The sequence below is a fragment of the Astatotilapia calliptera genome, chromosome 16 (assembly GCF_900246225.1).
Source record: "Astatotilapia calliptera chromosome 16, fAstCal1.2, whole genome shotgun sequence".
Classification (NCBI taxonomy): domain Eukaryota; kingdom Metazoa; phylum Chordata; class Actinopteri; order Cichliformes; family Cichlidae; genus Astatotilapia; species Astatotilapia calliptera.
The window spans coordinates 26,339,110-26,365,005 of NC_039317.1; the positions used below are offsets into that span (position 1 = coordinate 26,339,110).

At 40.2% G+C, this 25,896-nt stretch overlaps 1 protein-coding gene across 25 annotated transcripts in view; it reads left to right on the forward strand.

The window, feature by feature from the left end:
* clasp1a (cytoplasmic linker associated protein 1a) overlaps positions 1–25,896 on the forward strand; it is a 98,643-nt gene that overhangs the window by 58,417 nt on the left and 14,330 nt on the right. For 9 of the 25 annotated variants that reach the window (XR_003269959.1, XM_026144801.1, XM_026144808.1 and 6 more), the window contains 17 exons: positions 85–252; positions 725–771; positions 2,295–2,465; positions 3,796–3,819; positions 7,571–7,681; positions 8,081–8,107; positions 9,868–10,032; positions 12,955–13,113; positions 15,836–15,898; positions 16,703–16,806; positions 18,562–18,585; positions 19,146–19,390; positions 20,012–20,075; positions 20,233–20,235; positions 20,362–20,525; positions 21,822–21,900; positions 21,976–22,119. Coding sequence is in view for 24 of the 25 variants with exons in the window: in XM_026144801.1 (XP_026000586.1) it covers positions 85–252; positions 725–771; positions 2,295–2,465; positions 3,796–3,819; positions 7,571–7,681; positions 8,081–8,107; positions 9,868–10,032; positions 12,955–13,113; positions 15,836–15,898; positions 16,703–16,806; positions 18,562–18,585; positions 19,146–19,390; positions 20,012–20,075; positions 20,233–20,235; positions 20,362–20,525; positions 21,822–21,900; positions 21,976–22,119 (1,762 nt within the window). In the remaining variant the exon portion in view is untranslated. The remainder of the gene's footprint in view (positions 1–84; positions 253–724; positions 772–2,294; positions 2,466–3,795; positions 3,820–7,570; positions 7,682–8,080; positions 8,108–9,867; positions 10,033–12,954; positions 13,114–15,835; positions 15,899–16,702; positions 16,807–18,561; positions 18,586–19,145; positions 19,391–20,011; positions 20,076–20,232; positions 20,236–20,361; positions 20,526–21,821; positions 21,901–21,975; positions 22,120–25,896) is intronic. The other 16 variants (XM_026144807.1, XM_026144825.1, XM_026144805.1 and 13 more) reach the window with 11 other exon arrangements.

A 25,896-nucleotide genomic window follows, 5' to 3' on the forward strand; every position in this document is an offset into this window, starting at 1 on the left:
CCTGTCTTAAAATTCAATGAGAAAGTTTAGTTTGTTTTTTTGTTTTTCACTACACTGCCTCTTCTTTTTTTTTCCACCCTGTAGGTGCTACTGGGGCTTTCACGGCCACTACAGCCGGGAGGCAGAACATCTTTTCCAGGCGCTGGAGGCCACCTATCAGAAGGCCCTCCAGTCTCACCTGAAGAGCTCAGACAGCATCGTGTCTCTGCCCCAGTCAGACCGGTCCTCGTCGTCTTCGCAGGAGAGTCTGAAGTAAGAACCGCGCTGCTCTTTGGCTCCTACTCTCCTCCTCCTGCTGGAAGCACTCGTGTCCCTGCATCCTCAAAGCTTGAGCACACATATTGGATTTCACTGAGTGATATGAAACCACTAATGCATCTGCTGTTTTGAATATGGTGATAAAGATGTTGGTAATTACTGTCAGATGTGCAGCGGGTGGGTGAATCAATCGCCATCATTAATCCCGTTTGTAGACTCCCTGTGGAGCGCACTTGGGTAATGACCTCATGCTCTGCCCATCAGACCTGCAGCTGCAGTGGTCTCCAGTCTGAACTCATTTGTCCTTTGGGGTTATCCCAGTTTAGATGCTGATGAGTCAAAGCTTTTACTAGAACCTGAATTTGATAGTGCCAAAGTGGAGTCCACGCATTTTAATTTTATAAATCATGAGTCTTAGGTTGTGATACACATAAATTCTAAAAAGTGTCTTTTTTTCTTCCCCCAGCCGGCCACTGTCTGTGAAGAGCGTGATTGGAGGAAGCATGACGAGAAGTAAGTATCTTTTTATTCGATTCGTCAGCGTGGAAAGGATATAAAGTTTGTATAAAGGCTTCAGACAAATCGAAAGCTTCACAAAAAGCACAGATTCCTGAGGTCACAGGTTAAAGAGCTGGAATTATTTATTGATTCAATATTTTGAGTGGTGAACAAGCAGTATTCTGCAGCGGAAATCCACGTCTTCAGCTTCACTCTCTCTCTCTATGGTAACAAAGGAGTGGTTGGTGAAGCAGCAGTAAATAAACTTCTCTTAACCTTTAAACTCATCAATCAGGTGCTCTGATAAAAGGACTCTGATTGGAGGATTGAGGTGTATCCAGCGAGCAGGATTTCTGCATCAGAGACGAAGGTCCTCCAGAAATCAACCTTTTTGTAGCGGCTGAATATTAAATACTTTGACTGCAGTCTGAATGCATCTGTTTTTAGTCACAAATATAAATAAAGCACTCACAATGATGTCTTGCAGCAACGATTTCCTTCAAAATGAAAGCAGGCCAATGATAACTTAAAAAACGTTCTATTATTGAGGTGAAAAGACCACTGAAGTAGACAAGCCAGCAGTTGGCCATTCAACCTGCCCAACCTGTTTACTGGCCGTGGCCCATTGGAGCATTGGTTATGATGAACCCTGGCTCTTAACAGATTTATGTTTAGATCAGTGAGACTGATCATCTTTGGGTTTCAGTAGTGATGCATACACTGAACATTTCCATTTTGAGTCGCATGCACTGTGTCACTTCACGTTATCATTTCCCCTGGACCAAGCTGATTAAGAACTCCTGAGATTTAAAATCGGGGAGCTTGATGGTGGAGAGATGATGGGGTGTTAGAGGATCAATACAAGATGCCTCAGACTGAAAGATTGCACAAGTTGAGAGAAAAACATCTAAATTACGGAGCTGTGTTAAGTGTGTTAAATTCACCTCAATTTATGGTGGAAGTCACGTTGCAGCAGTAAAATAAACAGTTGAAAACTGTCACCACAAGGTGGCAGTATTTCAGCAGAAGGGTTTATTGTAGATGCCCACCCCAACCAACATTACATTTACATTGTTCTGCCTTGAAAGTCGACTTATAGTCTGGTTTTTTATGTTTCTGTACTGATTAGTAACTGTCTGTTCTGTCCTCCTCTACTACATAACCAGCTTAAATTAAAATTAAAGTTATTTAGGTGCAACATGCATGTAGTGCTGTAAAAACATATGTGTGCAGAATCTGGCAGTTGGCATGGAGTGGAAATTAAACCTAAAGAAAGCAAGAAGAACATTTAGTTCACAGTTGGTTGCAGAGTGTTTTACAACAGCTAGTACAGAGCTTTTTGCACAAGAATTAAAACGGATTTAAAAGGAGTACAAGAATTCAACAAAGATGTCAGAATCTGGCTTTTAAACTCAGTTTAAGTGCTTTCGAAGTTCAGCCATGCTTCCATCTGAGTGTAGAAAATGGATCCTGAAACTGGAAAATGTAAAAGCATCATAAGGTAGCCATGATACAGTAACATCTCTGTGTTGCCACAGGTAAGCTTGTGGGATCCAGGGTGCCGTCCACTCCAGGATCCCTCCAACGCTCCCGCAGTGACATCGACGTAAACGCCGCCTCCAGCGCCAAGTCTCGTCTGTCCACTGTTCCCGCCTCCTCGCCGTTCAGCTCTGCAGCTGCTCTTCCACCAGGGTCCTACGCCTCTTTAGGTAACTGATCACTCTCCTCCTTCTAACCCGCTCAAACCAAAAAGGAAGACCACTTTCTGGTATTCAGCACATGTTGCTCACACTCTTATTTCTCAAAATGAAACATTTCGCTCTCCGTAAACGTGCACGAGGACAGATAGCTCCCCAGTAACAAACCATAGGATTCACCCAGTGAACAAACAACACAGAGTAAACAGAGGAAGTCTTGCAGATCCTTCGTTTAAGTTTGCAGAGTGAAGGAGTCTTATCAGTACACAGTGCCTTTCATTATTTTATTCAATATCGTACAATCGAGATGCATTGATTACAATTAGGTCTGGTTTTTCATTACAGGAGTTCAGTTTCATCATATGATTATTTTTGTCATGTGTTACAGAGCTTCACCACATTTCAGAAGCCTCTGTCTTTGAACATAGATTTCTTGTACTAATAAAAATGATCTGCCTCGTATCACTCACTCTGACTCTATAATTACACATTGAAAAACCACTAGATATTTTATAAAAAATCCTGAACTACAGTCATTTTTAAATTTAATGTACAGTTAATGCCATTCCCCTGACCGGTACTTAGATTTCTGGACAGATGAGCAGCAAGGCTATAGGTTTTTCTGAGGGTGATCAATCAGTTCATCTCTATTTTACAGTTAGAAGGGTTAAATGAGGAGAACACTGTTTTCCCTAGAAGAAGGTGACCCCTCTGACCCCATAATTTCCACCCGCCGTTGGGTGAATATGACACTAGTCGCATTTCCTGGGCGCCATGATGTTTAGAAGAGCAGCTCAAGTAGCTGAGGGGCAAACTGAGCCTCTTCCATGTTACAGTAAGAACTACTAAAGCAGCAGTTTAGCAAAAGTCCCAAATAAACAGATTAGTCTCCTGTCATCTTGAGCTATTGAAGCATTTCTCCTGTAATCAGTGGCTTTTATGGAGCTGCCCGGGAATATTAATAACTGCTGATGTTGCCATTAGACTGTTCTGTCAACAGGAACTGTTTAAGTCCTCCACTGACACTTTACACAAATTGATTGGTTGAGGCTGAGTGGCCCCCTGCTGTGATGGCCGCCTGTTTAAGCTAATGCGAGAAGTTTAAGCCACTCCCTCCCAATAGATGAGATATTTTGTGTAATCTTTTCCCCATGCACAAACTTCTCTCCCTGCTTTGTTCTCCTCCAATGAGTCCCTATGGCTCCATAATGACCCTAACTAATTACGATGAGGCCCCTTGCTCACCCACTCATGCCTGTTGCTGCTTCAATTGCTACTAATGACTTCCTCTGTGCCTCTCCTCCCACTCTTTGCTGCACCGCCTTTCTTAAATGCCCCATAGATGGCACTCCTGGTAAAAGTGATGGTAAGAACTGTGTGTATGAGTGTTTCTCTTTTGTCAGATGTCACAATGTTTACATTTCCTCTTCATCTGTGCTCTCTTTTCCTCTCTTTATCCCTTCTAAGTAGTCTTTCTAGTTTTGTGGACCTCTGCATGGACTGTCTGCATGGATTTCCTCCTTCTGACTGTAACCCTAACAAACGGGTCACTGCATGAAAAATCAATCAGTGGCTACCACCTGACTCCCTCACATTTTTCTACAATAACTTCACCACGCTAAATTTTACCTCCATACTTTGAATATTCTCAGCGTTACAGACCATCAGAGTACATAAGTAAAGTTGGAGCTTACTCATGTGGAAAATCTTATATTTGTGAAGTTATGAGGAATCAAAAATGCACTTTGAGGGTCAGTAACTGAGAAAATAGTCATAGTATGAAGGCTTCACTCAATATACTGAAGTTAATGTACAAAAAAAAAATCTGTTGATTTTGAGGCTTCAGGTCTTTTCTGATGTGGTTGATTTTCTTTTTTTATGGAATGACCCAAATGTATCCATCAGCTGTCTAATTTGAACAGCAGTTGAATCCACTGTTACTGTATCATACTCTACAGAAAAGGTTCTCATGGTGTGCTGCAGGGTGGCATGCACTAAATGGGTCCACAGTTTGATTTCCTGTCACGGTGTTGCTACCTCCAGTGCCACTCATAGGTTTGGGGTCTCTTTGAAGTGTCCTCGTGTTGTTTAACGCTAATGAAAAAAGACACAAACTAAAAACTAACTTAGATTCTGATGACTTCAAAAAATAGATCACAGGAAAAAAACACATCGAATGAAAGGATGGAAGGAAAAGGAGGGAAGTAAAAGCAACCTTCAGGCAGTAAACTGAAAGACAGACCAAGGACAAACGTCCACAGTAATGGGAATAAGACACAAGGCACACATCTGATCACGCTTGAACTTTTCAGGTAACTTTATCAAGACGCATCTGCAGACTGTATACAAGTGTAACACAGACACAAACTGGTGCTCAATAATATCCAGATAAAGTCCTAGAATTTTCATATGTCTTGTTTTAGTCAGACACTTCCATTTAAAAAAATCAGGCACACCCCTAATAATGCAAACATTAAGCCTTAATACAGTTTAAGCAGGCACGTTTTTTAAAAAGGTGTCATTAAAGGGAACTGCAGTTTAATTCTAATGCTAGCGGACCTAGTTTTCGAGTTAAGGAAACGCATTATCAACAGGCAGTAGCTTCAGCTAGTCAGTCAGTGTTACACCCATTTAAATTGTGTCAGAGCTGTAATGATAAAAACCAAAACGTGGCTGTAAACAACGGCTGCTCTGTAATGTCGTGCCAAGTGTGAGACGTAATGAGAGCTGCAGTCAGCCTCTGCAGCCCTCGCTCTGCAGGTAGGAGAGCGAGTGAAGTTCTGTTACTGAGCCTGCAGCCGCAGGTGGACGTGCACTGATGCTCACTGTACCAGCAGCGGTCTAGTACAATGCCTGAAACTGTGTAATAAAGAAGCTCAGCCTTCTTCCATGGATCAAGAAATGCAAACTGTGAGAGGAAGGAACAGTCAGAAAAATCCAATCCACTCTGTGATTTTCCACAGAAAACCTGAGTGGTGTCATTAGTGTAGATGAGTTTGAATGGCCGATCAGATAAGGTTTTTTATGATTTGCTGTAAGTCTCGATGAATATATGAAGAGATAACGCACACAGTCTAATCACTTCCTATACGCCTCAAGGGGATTTATTTTTAGCATGTTGTATAATCCCTGTTATCATTGTCGCCAGTTTTCAAGTGCTATTCTTGACGTGTTGCATAAGAGCACACTTTAGATGTTCTTGCTGAGTTGGCTTTTGCCCATAACTTATCGTACAATCGTTCAGTGAACCTGCAGACTGGGCGGTTGCCGCTGTCTTCACTTTTATTGCACCTCGCACTTTATAACAGGGCTGTAGAGGTGAGAGGATGAAAACCTTTATCGCAGAAATACATTTGTATCAAAAGCAAAAAGATCTGCAGAAAATAAAACGTTAGGATAGAAAGATATTTTAGCTTTTCTTCCACAAATGCCCTGCAGGATGGATTTTCAGTTACCCTTTTAGCTTTCAGCAATGCAAATAATTTTTGTTGCATATAAGTTTGAATGTTTGTTTTGTCCCCAATTCCCAAGACCGTAGAGAGCATGTGGGAAAATCCAAAGGTGGCAGTTAGGGTTACTTATCATTGCTGAGGACTTAGACCTGAGAAGGTTATGATAATTAAAGCCGAACTGATTGTAACCTTTTTGCCTCCAGTTTATCAGTTCTTCTTGGTTGGAATTATGAAGGTTTATGATGTTGTCTAAAAGTGCAGAATGCATTTTAATTATTGTGTAGAATATGTGATGTAACAAGGTGTACATGTTTAAAATATCAGAGTACTCTTTACAGTTATACAATCTTCTTCAGCCACAGAGCAGCTCTGAAAGATGTTCAGTGTTTGTTTATCTTTAAGTCTCGGTCAAAAAGTCTGAAGATATTTCTTGTGGTTTCTGTTAGGGTAAAAAGGAAGTGGTTAGCTTTTCTTGCATAAGTTAATCCGAGACTTCATGTCAGGTAGGGATTTTCAGCCTTGAGCCTAGCTTAATGTTTTGGTCAAGGGGTGGATCTGACTGAGACACTCCATGCTGGGACAAGAGGAACATGTCAATCACAAGGTAGTCCTGCCTTAAAACATCTCATACTTTAAGGTCCTTTTTGACTCTAATGGGACAATAATTTCCAAAATGAACATCAGGTTTGATTCATTAAGACTTGAAATCAAAGACCGAGACCATAAACAACCATAGAAGAGAATCCATGTTCAATGGACTCTAGAAACTTGAGAAAATACAACACGCACATTAAATTAAAACACCAGTTATTGATTACCATACTCTGTCAAAGCTGCTTTGTAGCTCGGTTGGCCTGCATGGACAGATGACAGTGACAGCACTTCTTACCATGAATGAAGGAAGCTTATTGTAATTACACAGAATTGTTTTGAATCCAAACTCTAGAACTGAAAAGTAATGCAAGGAATTACTAAACAGGCAAAGCAAATAACCTTTGACGATCACCACAATACACTCCAGTGACATGCGGCCATGCACTAAACTGCTGAACACGTCATTTCCAAACCCAAGACACCCTTTTTCAGAGCAAAAATCAAAGCAACATAGATACCCTACAATATTATAGAAATAAACCCAATAATCCATTGATTTCCTATGAGAACCACGGGGCAACACTAAGACAGCAGGTAGACATTCAGCAGAATGAGGCTCATGGACAATGACTATCTACTGATTGGGTGGGCGAGGGAACTTAGAGATCTTTCTTATTTCCCTTCTTTACATATGAACACAGAGTTTACCTTAAAAAAAATTACTTTTTAAGTTAATTTTTAATGAAACATTGGAATTATCTCAATGTATGGTCTTTAAAAAGTCCTTTTCTGAATAGCACGAGTTACAGATTCAGGAATGCCTTTCCTGTCTGGCGGGTCACAAGAAACACTGAGAACTATTTGTGAACACTAACAAAGCCAGGTGTGTCTGTTTCCCCTTCATGTTTTCAGAGCAGCTCTGTCTCCTCATCCAGGTCTGCTTCATTCTGTTTCCTCAGACTTCTTCTTCTCCAGCGTCTCTGTCCAGGGCTGGGTTGAACCGCAGTCACTCCCATCTATTAAACCTTCTACCCCCCCTCTTGCTCTTTCTCCCTTTTTCTTTTCATCCAGGTCGCGTTCGCACAAGGAGACAGAGCTCGGGCAGCGTTGGCGGAGCCAGCTCTTCTTCAGTGGTGGACAGCAGGGGGCGAAGTCGGGCCAAAGTGGTCTCACAGTCCCAGCGTATGTATAGACACCTCATGCACGTGCTTAAATAGCGATGTTAGAGTGAAATGTGAGCATGAAGCTGTTTAACCAGCTTTTGCACATCCGGCTTTACAAAGCTGCAAAGCCTGCGCTGAACGTTCATTGTTGTGTGCTGCTTTAACATCCCCTCGACATGTGTTTCTTCTGTGCAGTCTTGTGTTTTTGTTTATGTGTGCCTCCATACATGCACGCTTTGTTGCTTTTGTGTGTGTTGTGTTATCTTTGTACGTTGCTTAGATCTGTGAGCTCACAGCTAACATGTCCACAGCCACCCAGAGTGCATGCTGGGAACAAATCAATGAACATAACCCCTTCTGTCTCATTCTGACTGATCTCGATCTCCACCCTGTCCTGCCTATCGCTTCCATCACCCAGGATCAAGATCAGCCAATCCCATCAGTGGTAAGGCCTCAGCTTCAACCAATCACAAGACAGATGCCTCACCTTTCATACCTGACTTATAGCATTGCGTTAAATCTTCATTGTATCCTCACTGTTTAGTCAGTAACATCAGTCAACCACCGTCTTTGCCCATCATAGTCTAAAACTGCACCAATTTAATTTTAGCGACTGGATGGATGGTTGGTTGGATAGATAGAAACTTTATTGATCCCACAAGGAAAATGATTGTGTTACAGCATTAGCCAGATAACGAATAAAATAGTACAGTCTATACAACATTAATAAACAACATAGTTAATTGCATATTAAAGGCCTTATACTTTAAGAGACAATGCAAAAATGGTATATATACAACAGTGATTTAAAAAAACAAAAACAAATTTAAATTGAAGTTAGGTGAAGAAAAGTAAGACTCATCTGGTGCAAGAGAGTAGTGCAAATTGCATTAATAAGTGATACATTATAAATCTAAGAAACAGCTGCAAGACAGTAAATTTGATAGGTTAAATTGGTAAATTTTGGTAAATAAGCATTACCCACAATGCACTTTTCTCCAGTGAATGATCAGAAAACGATCATACTTGTGTCATCTCCTCTATGTCGCAGACATTAAACTGCTGCAGTTTATTCAAACTATGACATTTCAAATACGAATGCAAACGGTGACATCGCCAACGACAGCAGTGATTCAACGCAGTTCTATAAATGAAGTCCACTCTAAAGCTTTGCACGTAGTCTCGTTGTGTCACCCTACAGTATCTGCATGTTTCTCACACTTTCCAGCTATTAGTAATTTTGTGAGGTTTTGTTGGGGTTATTTTTCCACTGTGGAAGGCATTGTCTGTTCCCATTTACTTTGAACAAGTGTCCTCCTTCCTTCACCCCACATGTCCAAGCTGTAGATTTTGTTTTTGATTGTTTAACCTTCAAGTGACCAAGTTACATGTTTCTGTGTGCCACATGTTTCCTTCCTACATGGTTTCTGTGAGGAAAGCTGTGTGAATTTTTTTAAATTCATTAATTTGTTGGTAATTATTTTATAGTTAGGCTTTTCATTTTCAGATATTTTTAGTGTTTCTCTAGAAAATCTGTGAAATCTTTCACATCTAAAAAACAAAAAAAACCCAGACATGTGGTAGTAACAAACTAACAGCCTGATATTTCTGTAATTGTGCACATTTACTAAGCATTATCTACAGCAGTGTTTCCCCACGTTTTGGAGCCACAGCATATATTTTACATTAGAAAAGTCACATCGCACCACCAAACAAAAATGTCACAAAAAGCATGTATTAAGATATCTCAGAGAGGAGAGTTTCACTGGTCTGGCCCACAGATTTTCAATGTTGATGCCACCATGTAAAACTGGTGGGCCACATAACCGTGGAGTTTAGCATCCCTGTTTTAGATGGCCTGTCATGTAACAAACAAAACAGTGAATGGGTGGGACAGACAGACAGATCCATTACAAGAATAAAATAAAAGCAAAGAAAGAAAGTCTAAAATCTGATGGTCCCACTTGGCCGTTTTAGTGGCTACCACAGCTCGGTCACTTGATGGTTTACGACTGTAATTTACCTGTCTTTGAAGCTCTGTGTTGTCACTGTGATTCACCTTTAAAGATGGGATGGGTTTGTGCCTAAAATAGAAGAACACATCATAATCTGTCAGATTTATGGGCTGCAGTGTCCTTACAGGACTATCTCAGCCATTTTTTTCCTGTTTGTCCTTTTTAATTTTTAATTTTTTTGTCCTAACAGCCGGTAGTCGCTCCAGCTCTCCGGGTAAGCTACTCAGTCACAGCAGCTACGGACGGATCCCTCGAGCCACGGCATCAGCCTCCACCACTCCGGCAGACAAGCGCAGCAGGATCCCTCGCAGCCAGGGCTGCAGCCGGGAAACCAGCCCCAGCCGATTAGGCCTTGGTAAGGACCTGACTCTGGAGCGGCACACTCACTGCATTTACTATCTGTATACGACAATAACATAGAATTAAACTTAAAGCACCTTGAGAAACAGGAAAAGTTCACAGAAAGTGCCTTCTAGTTAAGGCAAACAGTAAAAGTGTACAAAAATATGGAATATAAAACATCAATTATGATGGCATTTAGAACAATTAAAAGTCAAATGTGATAGCAATGCAATAAAAAGCACAGCAAAAATTAACAAACCTGCATAAATAACAGTAAAAATGTAAATTAGACCCCAGTTATGATAAAAGTAGAATAAACAAATAAGAGAATCTACACATTAGAGAGAATGCTGTATGAAAAAGTGACAGTGGACATAAACAACGGGGAGTCTGTGCACTGAGACATACTGATGCACGTCTCCACCAGGCATTGCAAACTGAGGGAATCCACGTTTCAGTAAATAATAATAATTAATTACTGTTATACTATTCATTTAGTTAGCATTTTTAAAATGCCGAGGCAGAGTTCTATATAGAATTCAATAAAAGAGCTCACCATCAGTAATAACGATACAATAAGGATAAACAGCTATTTAAAATGAGGCATAAAGCTTCCATCAAAACATAGAACAATCAGAATAATATGACCTGTAAGTATGAATAAAATAAATAAAAAATATAAGTGAGGAAGAAAGTGGTAGAGGAGAAATAAAAACATATGAAAAATATGTTTAAAAAAAGTCTTAAGGAGAGATTTAAGGGTAGATGTTCAGTCACAGGCACGTTGAAACCGGAACTAATGCCTGAAAAACGTGTTAATGATGCGCGGCTTGTTTATAAAACCCTGAATATAAAGATTCTTATTAATTGAATTCTTACAAGTGATGATTTTTGAAATGGCTCCTGAAGCCAGCAGCAGTCTGTATTTATTCCATTAAACACACTTTAGTCCTGACTTGTTTCTGCAGTTTTCTGATATTTGATGCATAAATAGGAATTGTAATTGTGCAGGGAATGAATTGCTTATTTAGTGTCACTATTAATATGACATAACTGTGCAGAAGAAAAACAAGAAGCTGGCCCAGATCTCACACAGTGTTCCTTTGACTGGCTGCACGGCATTGACCCCTCAGGTGTGCTGATCACCATGTGTCACAGGAACACATGTACAGATAGCTGAAACTGGACTTTCCTATCTTTCTGATAAAAACATTAAGTCCTGTTTGTTTTGTGTGCTGTACATTTCCATGAGCGAGTTTATTACGCAGATCATAAATCAGTAATACAGTAAATTGCGATATGATTCCCGCCCTTAAATAATCACTCCTCACAGGTATATTCTGACCTACGATATCTCACAACAGGGCCAAAAAATTTTTTTTTTGTTTTTTATTGAAATTGTTTGGTTTGAACTTGTATTTGTTAAACTTTTGAGAAAAATTACAAAAGATGCTGCAGCCTGTGTGCAGATTACTTGGTGGTGTTAACAAACGACCTCCTCTGTAAAAGAAAGATGGAAACCAAAACTGAGAGCACCACTACAAAACAAACCCAAAGAAATCTGTTTCTCAGTTATGTTGGCAGCCACGTGCACTTCTGGACTTCTGCACTTTTTTTGGGGGGGTGTTTTTTTTTAGATAACTCTGTACAAGTTCTGTTTTTAATCCAGGTCCGATGGTTTCCTCTGAATATTCCTTCTCAGACGTTAGTTAAAGTTTACAGTCTGACCTTGGGAGACAAATTCAACCCAAAGAATATTTGGGGATGCAAGCATGCTCCTGGTCTCACATTTCACCTGCTGTCTTTTGGTCTGGAGACTGTGGATGAAAATCCAGAATAAAAATCTAAAATCTGATCAGTCCTACCCGCAGACACAGCGCTCATCACCAGAAACATGTTCTCTGTGAAGTTTAGGTCACTTTAAAACGTCAGTTCTTGACTGAGCAGTGCAAGTGTTCAGAACAGAAATCTAAAGATAGCAGAGATGCTGTTAGTATTGTGGACGTTCCCAAGAAGATGATCTTTAATGATCTTGCTGTTTTATTTTTATTGATTTCGTGGTCCAGTACCTTAAGAATTCCTGTGCACCACACCTCTCCTCTCTGGCTGCCCTGCTGTAGGGCCAGGCACAGTCATGACTTTTCAGACTTACAGGTCCAAACTCTTATTGGTCTTTTTTTCATGAAGCTCTTCAACCCTCGATCGGTTGCTTGTTACCTGATGAAAGACTATAAGTCAAAAACTGTTTGGTTTTTCTGATAAATTTGGTTTCTTGTCAAGTGTTTCTTTGTGTTTGTTTATAGATTTGATTTGAGATGGGAAAGAGGTCTTTATTTTCTTCACTTGCTCATTTGTATTTTTTCTTCTTTACAAATCCTGCTGTTTTGATCTGTTTCTCACAAGTTAACAGTTTGAAGCCTGAGCTCGTGTTTGGATCTAATCTTTCCTGGCCATGTGCTGTATGACTGACTCTCACTCACCCCTACTGCTGTTTGTCATTTTCTTTACTCTCACCATTTTCCTTCTGTATCTGCTTTTTTTTTTTTAATCTCTCGTAGTCTCTCTGTATTAGCCGACTCAATGACAGAGGTCAGGAGTTTGACTCTATTGATTGGTTTATGAATCAGTTGATTTTCTGTGCTATCCTTTACACTGTTCTGCCAAAACTCATAAACATGGGCTGCGCAGAAATCTCCTGTCTCCAATGACCATACACATTGTTGTAATCTCTTCATGGAAAACCAGAGTTACTCACTTATTGTTCAACCACTTAAAACAGTTTATATTGTTGGCTATTACATGCTCCAGGACCCTCATCTGAGGCTTCATGCTTCCAGTATTCTTCTCTCTCTGTCTTCCTCTCTCCGAGCCTCATTCCCACCTTTTCTCCTATGGATGCACACTGACACTCCCACCTAACTTGTTGTCCTAACAGCCAGCCTGTGTGGTAAACCTCTTCTTCCTGCTGCTCTCCCCTACCGCACGCTAGCCCGGAGCCGCATTCCCCGTCCCAGCATGAGTCAAGGTTGCAGTCGCGACACCAGTCGTGAGAGCAGCCGTGACACCAGCCCCGCTCGGGGCTTCACTCCTCTGGGTGAGTATCTCCGAGCTCACGGCTGTCTGGACTCTCTCCTAGTGAGCTTACCAACTGAACAAAATGTACCTGATGCTTAAACGAGCTTCCTGCTCCAGTCTTCTGTCTGGTCTCTGTGTTCTCTGTAGCATCTGAAATCTCTGCATGCCTTCCTCTGTGCATGAACTGTGTCTGCTCTGTTTTTCCTCTTCTTAATTTAATTGTTTTCCTATATAAGAGATTTACCTCAGTGTTTCTGTGCTGGGCTTTTTTTAAGAGGGATTCCTGTAATTGAAATAGTTGTAAGTGAAATCATGTGCAGATGAAGGGCTTTTTAATCTCTCTGCAGAATTTTTGAAATCTAAGCATAAACAAAGTAGTAAAAATTACTTCTCGGAGAAGCAGTAACCAATCGTTGTCTAGACCCTCCTCCAGTTCTTCCTGGATAAGGACAGCAAGATTTTCCTAATCCAAACTAAAGACATATCTCTCTAGCACATCCTGGGTCTTCTTTGCAGGAGCAGCAGATCTACTCTGATCTTCTCCAGAATGACTGACCTTGTCATCCTATTCTTAAGGCCACCAGTACACCCACTACATTGGTCACATTGCACGCAACCAGTGACGTAACCACACAGCCACATGTATCCTTGCTGTTACGGCACAGGTCGCTGCTGTATTATTCTCCTGAACAATCAGTTTTTTTCACAAACTTCATTTTTTCAAACTTAATCTCTGAACTTCTGTAGTGATACATCATTAAAACAGTCCTGAACACTAACATGTTCGTAGACTCGTGTCTTCAACCCAGCTGCAGTGGCACAATGCGTAGGATTACAGAAATCAAGAGGCGTGACGTCAAGTTTGTTGTAAAGAGGCATTCACCAGATGGTGGTAAAATGGTGCACAGAGGGCTCAGCCACCATATGAAGCTCATTCTCAACACTTGTATGCATGATCTTATTCACTGAGTTATTACCCCTAATTCACGGTCACAGATTAGGGTATGAACATAGCTTGACCAGCTTCACCTTCATGCTCAGCTGTCTCTTCAACACAACAGCCGGACACAGCATCCACATCCTCGCAGATGTTTCATCAATCCAGCTGTCAATCTGTCTTCCCTAACATGTGAAAAAGACCTGGAGATGTTTGAACACTTGCATAAGTGGGCAAACCACTCACCTCAGATTCAGAGTGTTTTCTTGATAAACACAAAGGGAGATGCATGGATTGGCTCTCCTGTGGGTCCACCACCTGCAGGAGGAGGGGTCCAGTGTTTTGTGGATCAGGTAGTGGTCAAATGTAGAGGCCTCTATGGACTTGATACCCAATCTCACTAGTTCCAGTAAACTGGATTTGGATTTATTCAAACATCATAGACATGTTTGCCAATTAAATGGTGAGAAATGCCTTTGCCTCTACCGTATGCAGACTGGTCCCGCTTACTGTCATCACACCATTCTCTGCCAGGAAAATCTCTCTAAATTTCTTTGGACCCAAACCCAAAAACTCTAAACTGTGAGAGTAACAGCATCTTTTTCTGTTCTCTGTTAAAGAATTTTTTGCTTTATGTTGCTCTGCCAGCAGACACAGTTCAGTTATTCATTTTGGTGCCTTTTCACAGTTAATATTTTGATTTATCACGGTAGAAAAAAATAAGTGAATGAATATCGGTTGATTCCATTTTTTTCAAGTATTAGAAACATAAGTGTTTTTCTTAATTTGAAAAATCAAAATGTGTGCTGGGAAAAAGGCTACATGTTTTCACCGACGTTTAATGTTAAAAAATTCTTTGTTATTATGACGGGCAACACCTCCTGTTATCCTGTACACGTGACCTGTTTTTACTCTGCTGAACTGATCTGAACGATCTGTGTTTGCACAGGTTAAGAGCAAGAAATGGAGCTAAAGCAGGTTTTCTTCAGTTTTATGTCAAATCATAACACTTAAAAGTGTAATATGCAGAATGGTTGGATAATGCAAAAAGGCAGATTTATGTTTCAGTTTGGCTAGAAAGGGTAACATTATGTTGCCAGAGTGGCTTAAACCTGCAAGTCTGATTGCATATTGTTGTCTATGAGAAAATAAACACTTCCCTGATGAGTTTCAGTCTCAGTCACTAGTTTCAGGTATTACTGAATAAAATGTGTCGTTCATTTTGGACATTTTTATCACATTAAACTCAGAAAGGACAAAATCACTATTGTAAGAACAAGAGTAGCGTTGTTTACTAGCCAAATATTTTTGACACTGCTCCCAATCCATTAAGCTCTGCCAAGATGCAGCCTCAGGGTGAAAAATCAGTCAATCAAACAAAAAGCAGTTCATCTAATGTCCACTAGAGGCTCCAGCAGCGCACATGTCCACATAGACTCCCATATAGACTTAGACACCAACATTAAAATGTCCAACTTTACAGCAGAAATCAACATGTTTACAGATAAACAAAGAACTGGTTTGGTCTCCATGTAATAATTGTAACATTGTTTTGTTTTGTTTTTTCTTTTTTTTAAAGTTGGACATTTTAATATGATAGCAATTAATTCACTTTTGGCTTCAAGTGGACTTGAGAGGAACTGTCGTTTTCAGGACTGCCTGGGAGCCCATTGAGCCCAGGAGGAGGTGCTGAAACCAGTGTTGCATGAAGCTCAGCCCAGCAGAGTAAAAATGGCTTCTGTCTGTGTGTTTGCACCACTAACCCTTTGGTCCGGATGTTGCCCACCTTTCGTTTCCCTCGCAGCCTCCCGACGTCACTCCCGTTCAACCAGCGCTCTCTCCACAGCCGACCCCCACGGCCAGTCAGGTGACCTGCATGATCAGATTCCCCAACTAGCCAAGCCGCTTTCAGTTTCCTCCCATTTTTTAAAATATTACACACAAATCATGCCGGCCAGCATGCTTCTGTGGATGTGTACAGTGACGTGACTACAGGCAACATTTATAGTTGGTTTTATGTTCCCTGCTCAGTATTTTATTCAGTACTTTTGTAATTAAGCATGTAAAGGGAAAATTTTATTTTATTTATTTTATTTTATGTTCTTGATACAGTGTTCACTCTTTTGCATTCCCGGTGCCTTATTTTTCTTATATTTTTTCTGGTTAGCTGTGATTTATTTATTTATTTTGTTTAATTCAGTGGCCTCTAGTGTGTTTATAGCTGCGGTTACATTTTTTTGTGCTAATGTGAAATTTGTTTCGTGGCATTAAATATCTTTCTTTTAAATATATTTTTTGTTTGTTTTTCCATGGTTTTTGTTGTTGTTGTTGTTTTTTTAACATACACGTTTGTTTTTTCCTATTTGGTGAATTGCTGGTTTCTTAAATCCTTCTTCTTCCAAGGGATAAGTATACAGCCGCTGTGATGCATGTCTGTGCTTAGTGGCCGAGGGCCTGGTCACCTGCTGTTTGGGTTTTTCTTCTATAAGATGTTGCTTTTCTTTTTTGCTTTTGGTGGTTGGAGCCTTAAATATATTTTCAGCTGTTAATTCACAGCATTTTTCTTTTTGATTGAAGAGACCAGTAAGTAAGAGAAGCAGGTAAGTAACTGTGCATTTGTGCTTTTATTCACCTTCACTTTACTGTCCTCTGTTCCCGTTTCTGTTTGCAGACCGGTACGGTTTGGTGCATCAAGCAAGAATTTCTGCGTCCGTTAATGCCATGAGGGTCCTAAACACCGGCACAGAGGTGGAGGCAGCAGTCGCTGATGCTCTGGTAAGTTGATGGTTTTTGAGAGAAAAGACGCATAATTTAAAATTTGTGATTAACATTAAAAAAAATTTTATATTAAATTAACACGACTGAATGTTGCATAGCAAACAAAAAGACTTGTCTCTACTGGCAACACTTTTAAGAAGTTTATCAGTGTGGAGATATATTGTGTAAACTTTTATCATCAAGTATGAGATATCTTATCTTTTTGGCTTGTGTTTATGTCTGTCCCATTCTTGTGACCTTGTCACCTACACAACTAGAGAATTAATTGTTCCCCAGTGTTAGAAAATGGATGTAGAAACTATTAGATTTAAAGTCTGTCTGATAAGATAAAATGTTAAAATGAGCAAGTGAGGTCCGGGCAGTTGGTCATCTACCTGCATTAATGGTTGCATGTCCTTATTCAAATCCACACTGCATATTTTCATGTATTAAGTCTTAAATTAGTGCACAATTTTTTTCCAATCAAAGAGATAGATTGGAAAATTGTTTATTACTGCTTTAGCATTCCCATTTTGTGGGCACTTATCAAACCTCTGACCGCGTGTAAGGTTTAATTTTTCTACTGCGAGGATGAAGGTTTGACATACATAAACACCAGTCAGTGGCAGGAGTCGTCTCAATATTACCAGATGAAAAAAAGAATAAATAAATAAATCTACTGTTGTGGGGTAGCTAGCTAGCATAAACTGCTGGTCTCTCTATGTTTTCCCCTTTTGTCCTTATGCCCAATCAGTCAGGCAGATGGCCGCTCCCCTTGTCCTGTTTGTATTAGAGGTTTCTTCCTGTTAAAAGGGAGTTCGTCTTCCCCACCATCAGCAAGTGCTGCTTACAGAAGATTGTCTGTTTGGGGGGATTTTTGTTTTCTCCAACATTGTTCGCGGTTTACCTTACAGTATAACACACCTTGAGATGATTGTTGTTGTGAATTGGCACTAAATAAATAAAATAAAATAAAATTTAATTGGCTATAAATTGTATTTACCAAGAGGGCTCTCATGAGATGGTCCACAATGAGTAAGAGTGAATTTGGAAGGAGGGCCGTATTTTAGTTTTTAAAAAGTACAGTATTGTATTGACTCCATTTTTGATGTAGCTGGTAGTGCTGCATGTTGATTGGTTAGTTAGCACACATGTTCATATAAGCACCTGTTTGCATCCCCTCCAACAGACATTTGAAGTGAAATTAAATCTTTGATGGTTCTTTGTTAAACATTAAATTAAACCCTTCTCTCACCCCAACCGGTTGTGGCAAATGGCCGTCCTTCCTTGAACCTGGGAGTTTTTTCTTCCCACTGTTGCCAAAGTGCTTGCTCATATGGGGTCATATGATTGTTGGGTTTTTCTTTGTATGTATTATTGTAGGGTCTACCTTACAATATAAAGCTCATTGAGGCGACTCTTGTTGTGATTTGGTGCTGTATAATTATCCAGGTACTTGTACTCCATGAAGCCTTACGTGTCACTTGTGCAATCTTAATTAGTAAGTGTTAAGGATGGATGCTCAGGCCACTGTGAAGACTTCCTTTACTGCTAAAACAGTAGATGTCACCAAACTTAACAATCATTCTGACCTTTTTTCAGGAATACGGAGCTCCATGAAAAAGTTTTACGTTTACTAAGATCAGATATATTTCTAACACGTCTTGTCACATGTGTGTTGCATGCAGAAAAATGGACTGCACTCTTTCTTTGATCCTCCTTTAAACGTTCCCTTTCTCCTCTTTTCCTCTTGGTTGTTTGTTACCATTTCAGCTTTTAGGAGACTCCAGGAATAAGGTAGTTGGTCATTTTGCATTTCTGTCCATGTATCCATGCCATCATACACTAACCAAGTAAAGAAAACAATAATGCAGCTTGCCTCATCATAATCGCTCCTCCACCCCAAAGCCTTCTTATTTCTTTATTTTTCTTTATTTTTTTTGTTTCACTTTGAATGTTTGTCCATCGCATCCCTGATGTGAGCATCTGTGGTACCAGAGCAGAGACATGTCTTTGTGGTATAAATGTGTTGAACGTCATTGTTTTGGCACATTGCTCATTTTTTGAGATAAGATTAAATATGCTCTTCTGTTTGACGTGTCCCCCACTGCAAGGCCTTTGCTTACTTGTGGCACTGCTTGACTGGCTTTTTATAGGAAGAATGAAAGAAAATGCTTTAAAATGTATTAGAAGAATTTCATATCATCTACGTACAAATTTGGACTTTTAATTTTCTTAAAGTGTTGAGAAAACCGCATGGCTACCAGATGCAACAGGCAAGCTTTTATCAAGATTGTTACCTCACAGCCGGTCAGTATTTCGGTATCAAATCCTCAGTGTCCGTCTTCCCTTCTCAGAGGAAGACATTGAGACGGAGGTACGAATCCCCGGGGATGTACTCTGACGACGATGCCAACAGTGACGCATCTAGCGCATGCTCGGAGCGCTCGTACGGGTCACGAAATGGAGGAATCCCACATTACTTGCGCCAGACGGAGGATGTGGCTGAGGTCCTGAACCACTGTGCCAGTTCCAACTGGTCTGAGAGGAAGGAGGGCCTGCTGGGCCTGCAGAACCTCCTCAAGAGCCAAAGAATACTGAGGTGGGGGCGTGCTGTCTGTGGGGTATAAAAATACATATGCAAGAAATATGTGCTTTAGTATTTGGGGACTAGTTATTGTTATTATTGTCTTTCTTCAGAGTGGTTCAAAGGTGCACACAAATCACTTTTAGCGGTGATTTCGGATTTGTTGGTTATCTTGAGTAATGCAAATCCCAATGTGTTTGGATACATGCACAACAAAAAGGAGTCATTAAAAAAATCTGTGGTTTCCCTGCGCTTTTCTTCAAGTTACAGGTGAATTTCTTCCTCAGTTGGAACAGTCTGTATGTCTGTCTGTTCTATAACCCTTACTAAACAAATCAACCATCCGATTGGTGGCGAACCAGAACAATAACTGTGTACAACCTGCTAGCCAGAGTGAGATAGACTGTAAGGAAATCTGAAAACAGGTAGTTAGCTGAACCCATGGAAGCACATGGTAGATCACCACAGGTGCATTTAAACTCAAGGATAAACAGGTACACAATGATCATTTGCTTTCCCCAAATGCGCTGGCAATGACCTGATGGATTTTATATTTGGCCTTTTGCTTAAAGCTGAGTCATTGATGATTGATTGGTGATGGCTGATTGGTTGTCTGGTTCTGTTGGTTGGCTGCAGTCGCGTGGAGCTGAAGAGACTTTGTGAGATCTTCACACGGATGTTTGCAGATCCTCACAGCAAGGTAATGAATCAGAACTTTACCAACTAAATCAATCCATTTGGATGAACACTGACATCAATATGAATGCATGGTACATTACATGTGTATGCTGTGACTTTTTGGTACTAATGAGGCGTCCCTTGTTGCATGTTCTGCCTTGCTGTGGACTTAACAACAGAGAGTAAGTTTGTTTTTGAATTCATATTCTGCAAATAAATATGAGATTTTAAAAAAACTGCAAGTTTTTTTTTTCCTCCTTAACAAATGTTTTGCATTTTAAATGTATGATCTGTGTGCATATTTGCAGGTCTTCAGCATGTTCCTTGAAACTCTCGTGGACTTCGTCACAGTACACAGGGAGGACCTGCAGGACTGGCTCTTTGTCCTGCTCACCCAGCTGCTGAAGAAGATGGGCGCAGACCTGCTTGGCTCAGTCCAGGCCAAAGTCCAGAAAGCCCTGGATGTCACAAGGTCTGAAAGTCACACCAGTCATGGCTGCTTCCTATTGCATTGCTGGTCGATAAGGAGTAGGCATGCAGGATCAAATGTTATATAATTCAGTCAGATGGAATCGCATTATATACAGATCATTATTTTTCAATAAAAGCAACGAGATAGACGGATCCATAAAAACAGACCGTTAGTTTCTCAGTCGGAAGCTGCTGCAGTTTTGAAGAAAGTCTGTGTTTAAAATGAAAACTATTTTACTGGGCAAACTGTTTTCTCATATTTCTGATCCACAGTCACTGTGTTACCTGCAGCAGGTGGTAGTAGACCACACCCACCAAGTACACACATAATCTAAAGCCATGTGCTGCTGTGGACACAAATGGAACATTGTCACTGCTTTACCTGCAATCAGACAGGAAGTGAAGCCTCTCTCCACCAGGCTATTTCCACAAAAACTCACTTTGGTGTTTTAAAGGATCAATTCAGGTCTGAGTTAACATCTTGAAATGCAAAAGTCACAAAAAAGTAGTCGAGCAAGCCGTGCTTGCAGGGTAAAAGTTCTTGCTTTCATTCTCTGTTAGCGTATTCTTTTCACAAATGAACAAACCTTTTGGGTTTTACATGCACAGCTGTGGCTTTAATATAAATGTGGACATTTAAAACTTTGATTTATTGTTTGCAGTTTGACCCCCGTTGCTGCACGGCAATTTTGAGAGCAAATTTAAAGCAAAGGCCACATCAAATTATACTGATATAAACACTGCTGTCCAATCATTTGCAAATATATTGATATTTAGAACAAGCATTACACCCCGTCACCTGGACTTCTTCTACAGAGTGATACTAAAATTTCCATTTATCTCATTCTGGGCTAACGGTCCTTGAGTGGTGCAGTGATGGTAGTCTGCAGGAGCTACGCTGAGCTCTGCAGACCTTCATCTACATTTTGCAGCTGTGTGCTGTTTCTTTTTTGACACTGACTGAGGCCTAACTGAAACAGAGTGATTTACATGATCTTAAAAAATAAAAAAAATACCACAGATGCTTGTTGGAGGTACTTGCTACTCTTTGAGATGCAGTAGTTGTCATAAAGCTGCGGTATTTCTATCTGCACCTTTGAAAAGAAACCCTTCAACAGATGTGAGTGTGACTTCATACAGAGTTGTACTTGTCTCCAGTTTTGGGATCTAACATTACTGCAGTAACATGGACGCTTCACGTAAAATGAAACTCGAAACCTATTTCAGCTTTTCCTTAGACCCGCTTAAAAGCCACATGAAGGAAAGAATTGAATTCTGTTCTCGTTCTCTGTGTTAGGGAGTCCTTCCCATTTGACCAGCAGTTCAACATTCTGATGAGGTTTATTGTGGATCAGACTCAGACTCCAAACCTCAAGGTAAAGTAGAAGTAAAGTTGATTTTTGGTCGGCAGATATAATTTCAGCAAGACTAAAGGTTTCTTGTCTCTTCAGGTGAAAGTGGCCATTTTAAAGTACATCGAGTCCCTGGCACGGCAGATGGATCCCACAGACTTTGTCAACTCCAGCGAGACTCGGCTCGCGGTGTCTCGCATCATCACCTGGACCACTGAACCAAAAAGTTCAGATGTGCGGAAGGTAGGCCAAAATATGTCCTAAGGCTCTCACACTTAGTATTCTAGTTATTATTTCCTTCTAGTATTATCAAAGAGTACAGTGTGGCCCCATTTCATCTTCAGTTGATATCTCTACAACACAATACAAAGATGTCTTACTTAATCTCTGCACTTTCTTTACATTCTATTGATATTTTTAGAACGTTTTATTTATTTATTTATTGTACCGAAAGCACCTTTAAAGAGGCACGGTGGACCTAAAACGGCTTGAACCAAGAAACAGTATAAAATACAGAAGGATCGTATTGAAGGATGTGTTTGAATCATGTAAAGCTGTCTGTGAAGTGTCCAAAAACAAAAATGTGGGGTTGGAATTTACAGAAAATTGCTGACTACAGAACTGTTATATTGTATTCCTCTGCTCCTTTATTTCATTTGGGTTCCTTGGCCTGTTGTGTTTGTCCAGCAGCAGTTGTAAACTTTGATAATAGGCACTCTCCCTGTGGATGGCCTTGGGTCAATGGCCCATTATCTTTCCCTTGTCTGATGCACGTCATATGTTCTCCCTCTGTGTTCCTCACTGTTTGTTTTTCCACTGCCGCTCTTCCAAATGAAATCCTCACCCAGCCCAAATCTTTAGATATGCTGTAAATAGACCAACAAGAATACAATAGGTGCATCTATTATCAGGGGACACTGATCCACATGCACAGATCTTCTCAAATATTGCTTCTGTGATGATGGTTGGGGTCCTGTGCCATTCTGTAATGCCCCTTCTGCCTTGCCACTGTTGCCCCAGACCCTTCATAACTGGGTGAGCGAGGAGCTAGCAGGCAGGTCCAGCACTGCAGCCTTACTGCAGTCAACTGAGGGCAACCAGGAAGAAAGGTGTAAGCAGGTAGAGCCCTCTTCAGCAGCCAATTACATCACAACAAGCACGCAATGCCCCGCCTGCCCGGTACCTAACCAGCCACCAAACCTGCGAAAAAGAAAAAAGCCAACTGCGGCATCCTGTCACTCACCATTTACACTCCAGCTGTTCTGCTGAACAAATAAAGTCAGTGTGTGCCTGGCAAAGTGATCACTCACCAAATAAACTGAGCTTGTTGTGCAACCTGGAAAGACTTTTGTTTAACATTCGTAGTTCTCCAGGAAAGCTTGTCGTTTTGAATGCATTTGAATGGATTTTAATTTTGCAGTGCAACATTAATAGGAATGCTCGTTTTTTTTGTTTTAATAGTTTGTGCCTAACACTGTTTGACTCACCCTAACAACCTGCCGTCCACCTGCATATCTGCATGCTAACATGAAGATTTTAGATATGTGTGTCGGGAATAGTGGCACCAAGAGCTGGATGTCACCCCTTTATCACCCAAGTGTCATACAGGCCGGCTGGATTTACGTTGTAATTTTAGCTGTAAAAATACAAAATAATTCTCATTTAATAACCATTTTAATTTTCTATCTAGCCCTAAGTATTTGAGGAATTATGGTAAAGTGAAGCACATGGTCAAATCTGATTTTTGTGTCTGACAGCAGTACCTTGTAAGTGCTTTGTGCTACTGTGATACACTAAATATCCCCAGTAAAGCTCATAAATCACTCATCCTTTTAGTTCAGCCATTGCACAAATGAAGAGAACTGCCTAAAATCTTTTTTTATGAATCAGCTTAATAGTTAGACCTCAAGTAGAAATGAGCTCATTTGCATTTGCTCATTTTGCAAAATTAAAAAGCAACCCAGTTTTTAAGACATCAAAACTAAACCAATCCTAACCAACAGCCTCTTTTTGTTTTTCCACACCAGTATTAATACACTGTATTACCCTGAAAGAGTCATTTCTGTTAAAGAATTCAGGCTTAAATTAACAGTCGACAAAGAAATACATTTGAGTTAATTATGTAATTATTTTGCTTACATCTCATTTAAGCTCAGGTTAGTCTCCTGTCTTCCCGTGCTCTCTGTTTCACTGTATATATTCACACACAGAGCAGAGCAGCTAAAGCAAAGATAACATTAATTGAGTTGATGATACCTTGTTATCACTTTTATTGCACTAAGTGCAATAAAAGCTGTTCATGAACTGTTAATCCCAACAAAGTGAAAGACAGAAGAGAGGGCCAACAGGGTGATTTAAATGTTTGTTTTTTGTGTGTTTTTACTAAGTTAAACAACTGCAAAGAAACACACAACACTGGTTGGGATAGTTGGTTCCTTCAATGCTATATTAGCCGACCTTCAAGCACAATGTGCAGGCATAGCTTCACTGCTGCCCCAGGTTAGAGTTTTGTGTAGTCCCATCCTAAATGAACAAATTATCAGCAACTAGAAGATGTCTCCCCGGACATTTTGTCCTCACAGTTTATCAGTTTAAAGATTTTTACTGTGGGTTTTGTAGTTCTATAAAATTAGAATCCCTAGTAGTTTATTTTGTATGATGCTATTCCTGGTGAATATTAGGTATAATCTATAGTGAGTTTATAAATGGAAATTATAAAGGTAAAGAAGAGATGGGCAGCTTCGATGCGTTTGGAGCCGCAAATACATCAATCAGCTCATCTGAACTCTTAACACACAAAAAATCATCCGATGTATCAGGATGTTATATTTTATGTTTTAGACCCTATGTTGGTTAAGCTCAAATAAAGTGTGAAAATTCTTTAAAGAGATATTTACAGTAATCAAACTGGGCTGTGCACATACTGGAAGGCAAGTTTTTTCCTCCTGAAAACAACCTGTTGGATGTTTAATCGATCATCGTTTTGTCATAAATATGCAATCGGGTCATTGAAATCAGAGTTATAGCCGATATAAACTGTGATTGGTGCATCCCTAAGTAAAACTGGTGTGTGGTTGTCATTTCTCTATCGCTTCTTACTAGAAACCTGCACAAGAATCAAACATGACATATTTGACAACTTATTCCCAATAATAGACCAAACATTGTTCTGTTAAACATCAACTTCTATTCTCCTGCAGCAGCAGCAGCACACCAGTACTTTCTCCTTTATCTTTGCTCACTTGCATGTTGCAGCACTGATTTTCCTGAAAAGATTCTTCTTCCTTTAGTTTTCTACTGAATGCATCTTTGAATTCTCACCTTTCAAAAAATGTTTTTCTACAGGCTAAAACCTTCATTACTGCACCAAGAAGCCCATCTTGGAGCCAGAAAGTGAAAGAATGTCTTCCATGGTTTCAGAAGTGCATTGGCAACAACCTGTGTATTAAGTTCTGTAAAATATTGTAAAACATTACTGTTATTCTAACTTGATAAGTCATAATGTCCACTGTATGTGCTTGATATTGGAATACACATGTTAAGCATTAACTAGTTCCTCGTTAGTGTGCATATTAGCCTATTGGCTCTAGGGTTAGCCATAAAGCACTCAGTGATGCCTTATTCTACACGAGCATGTTCTGCAGTTTTTAGGGTACAACAATGAGTCTTTGGCCAGTACCCTCATAATTACTGCTTATTGGATAAATAAAGAAGATCTTGTACATAAATTATGACTTTGATATGCTTTACTCATGGCCTCATAAGAACTGAACCTTGAGAACTGAACTGTAAGAACTGAACCTGGACCTTTTTAGTATCATTAACTGCTTTTTAGAATAAGATGCACTGAAGTGTAGGAGAATGTCAGTGTTAGGAACTCACCTGTTTCTTGCTTCCTGGTACAGTTCAGCATTTATAACCCTTTCCCTGCTTCCTGTAAATTCTGTAGAATTCCCTCATTTTTGACCTGTGACTCTTCACTTTGGAATAGCATCATTTAACTGCGATAGTTGGGAGCCG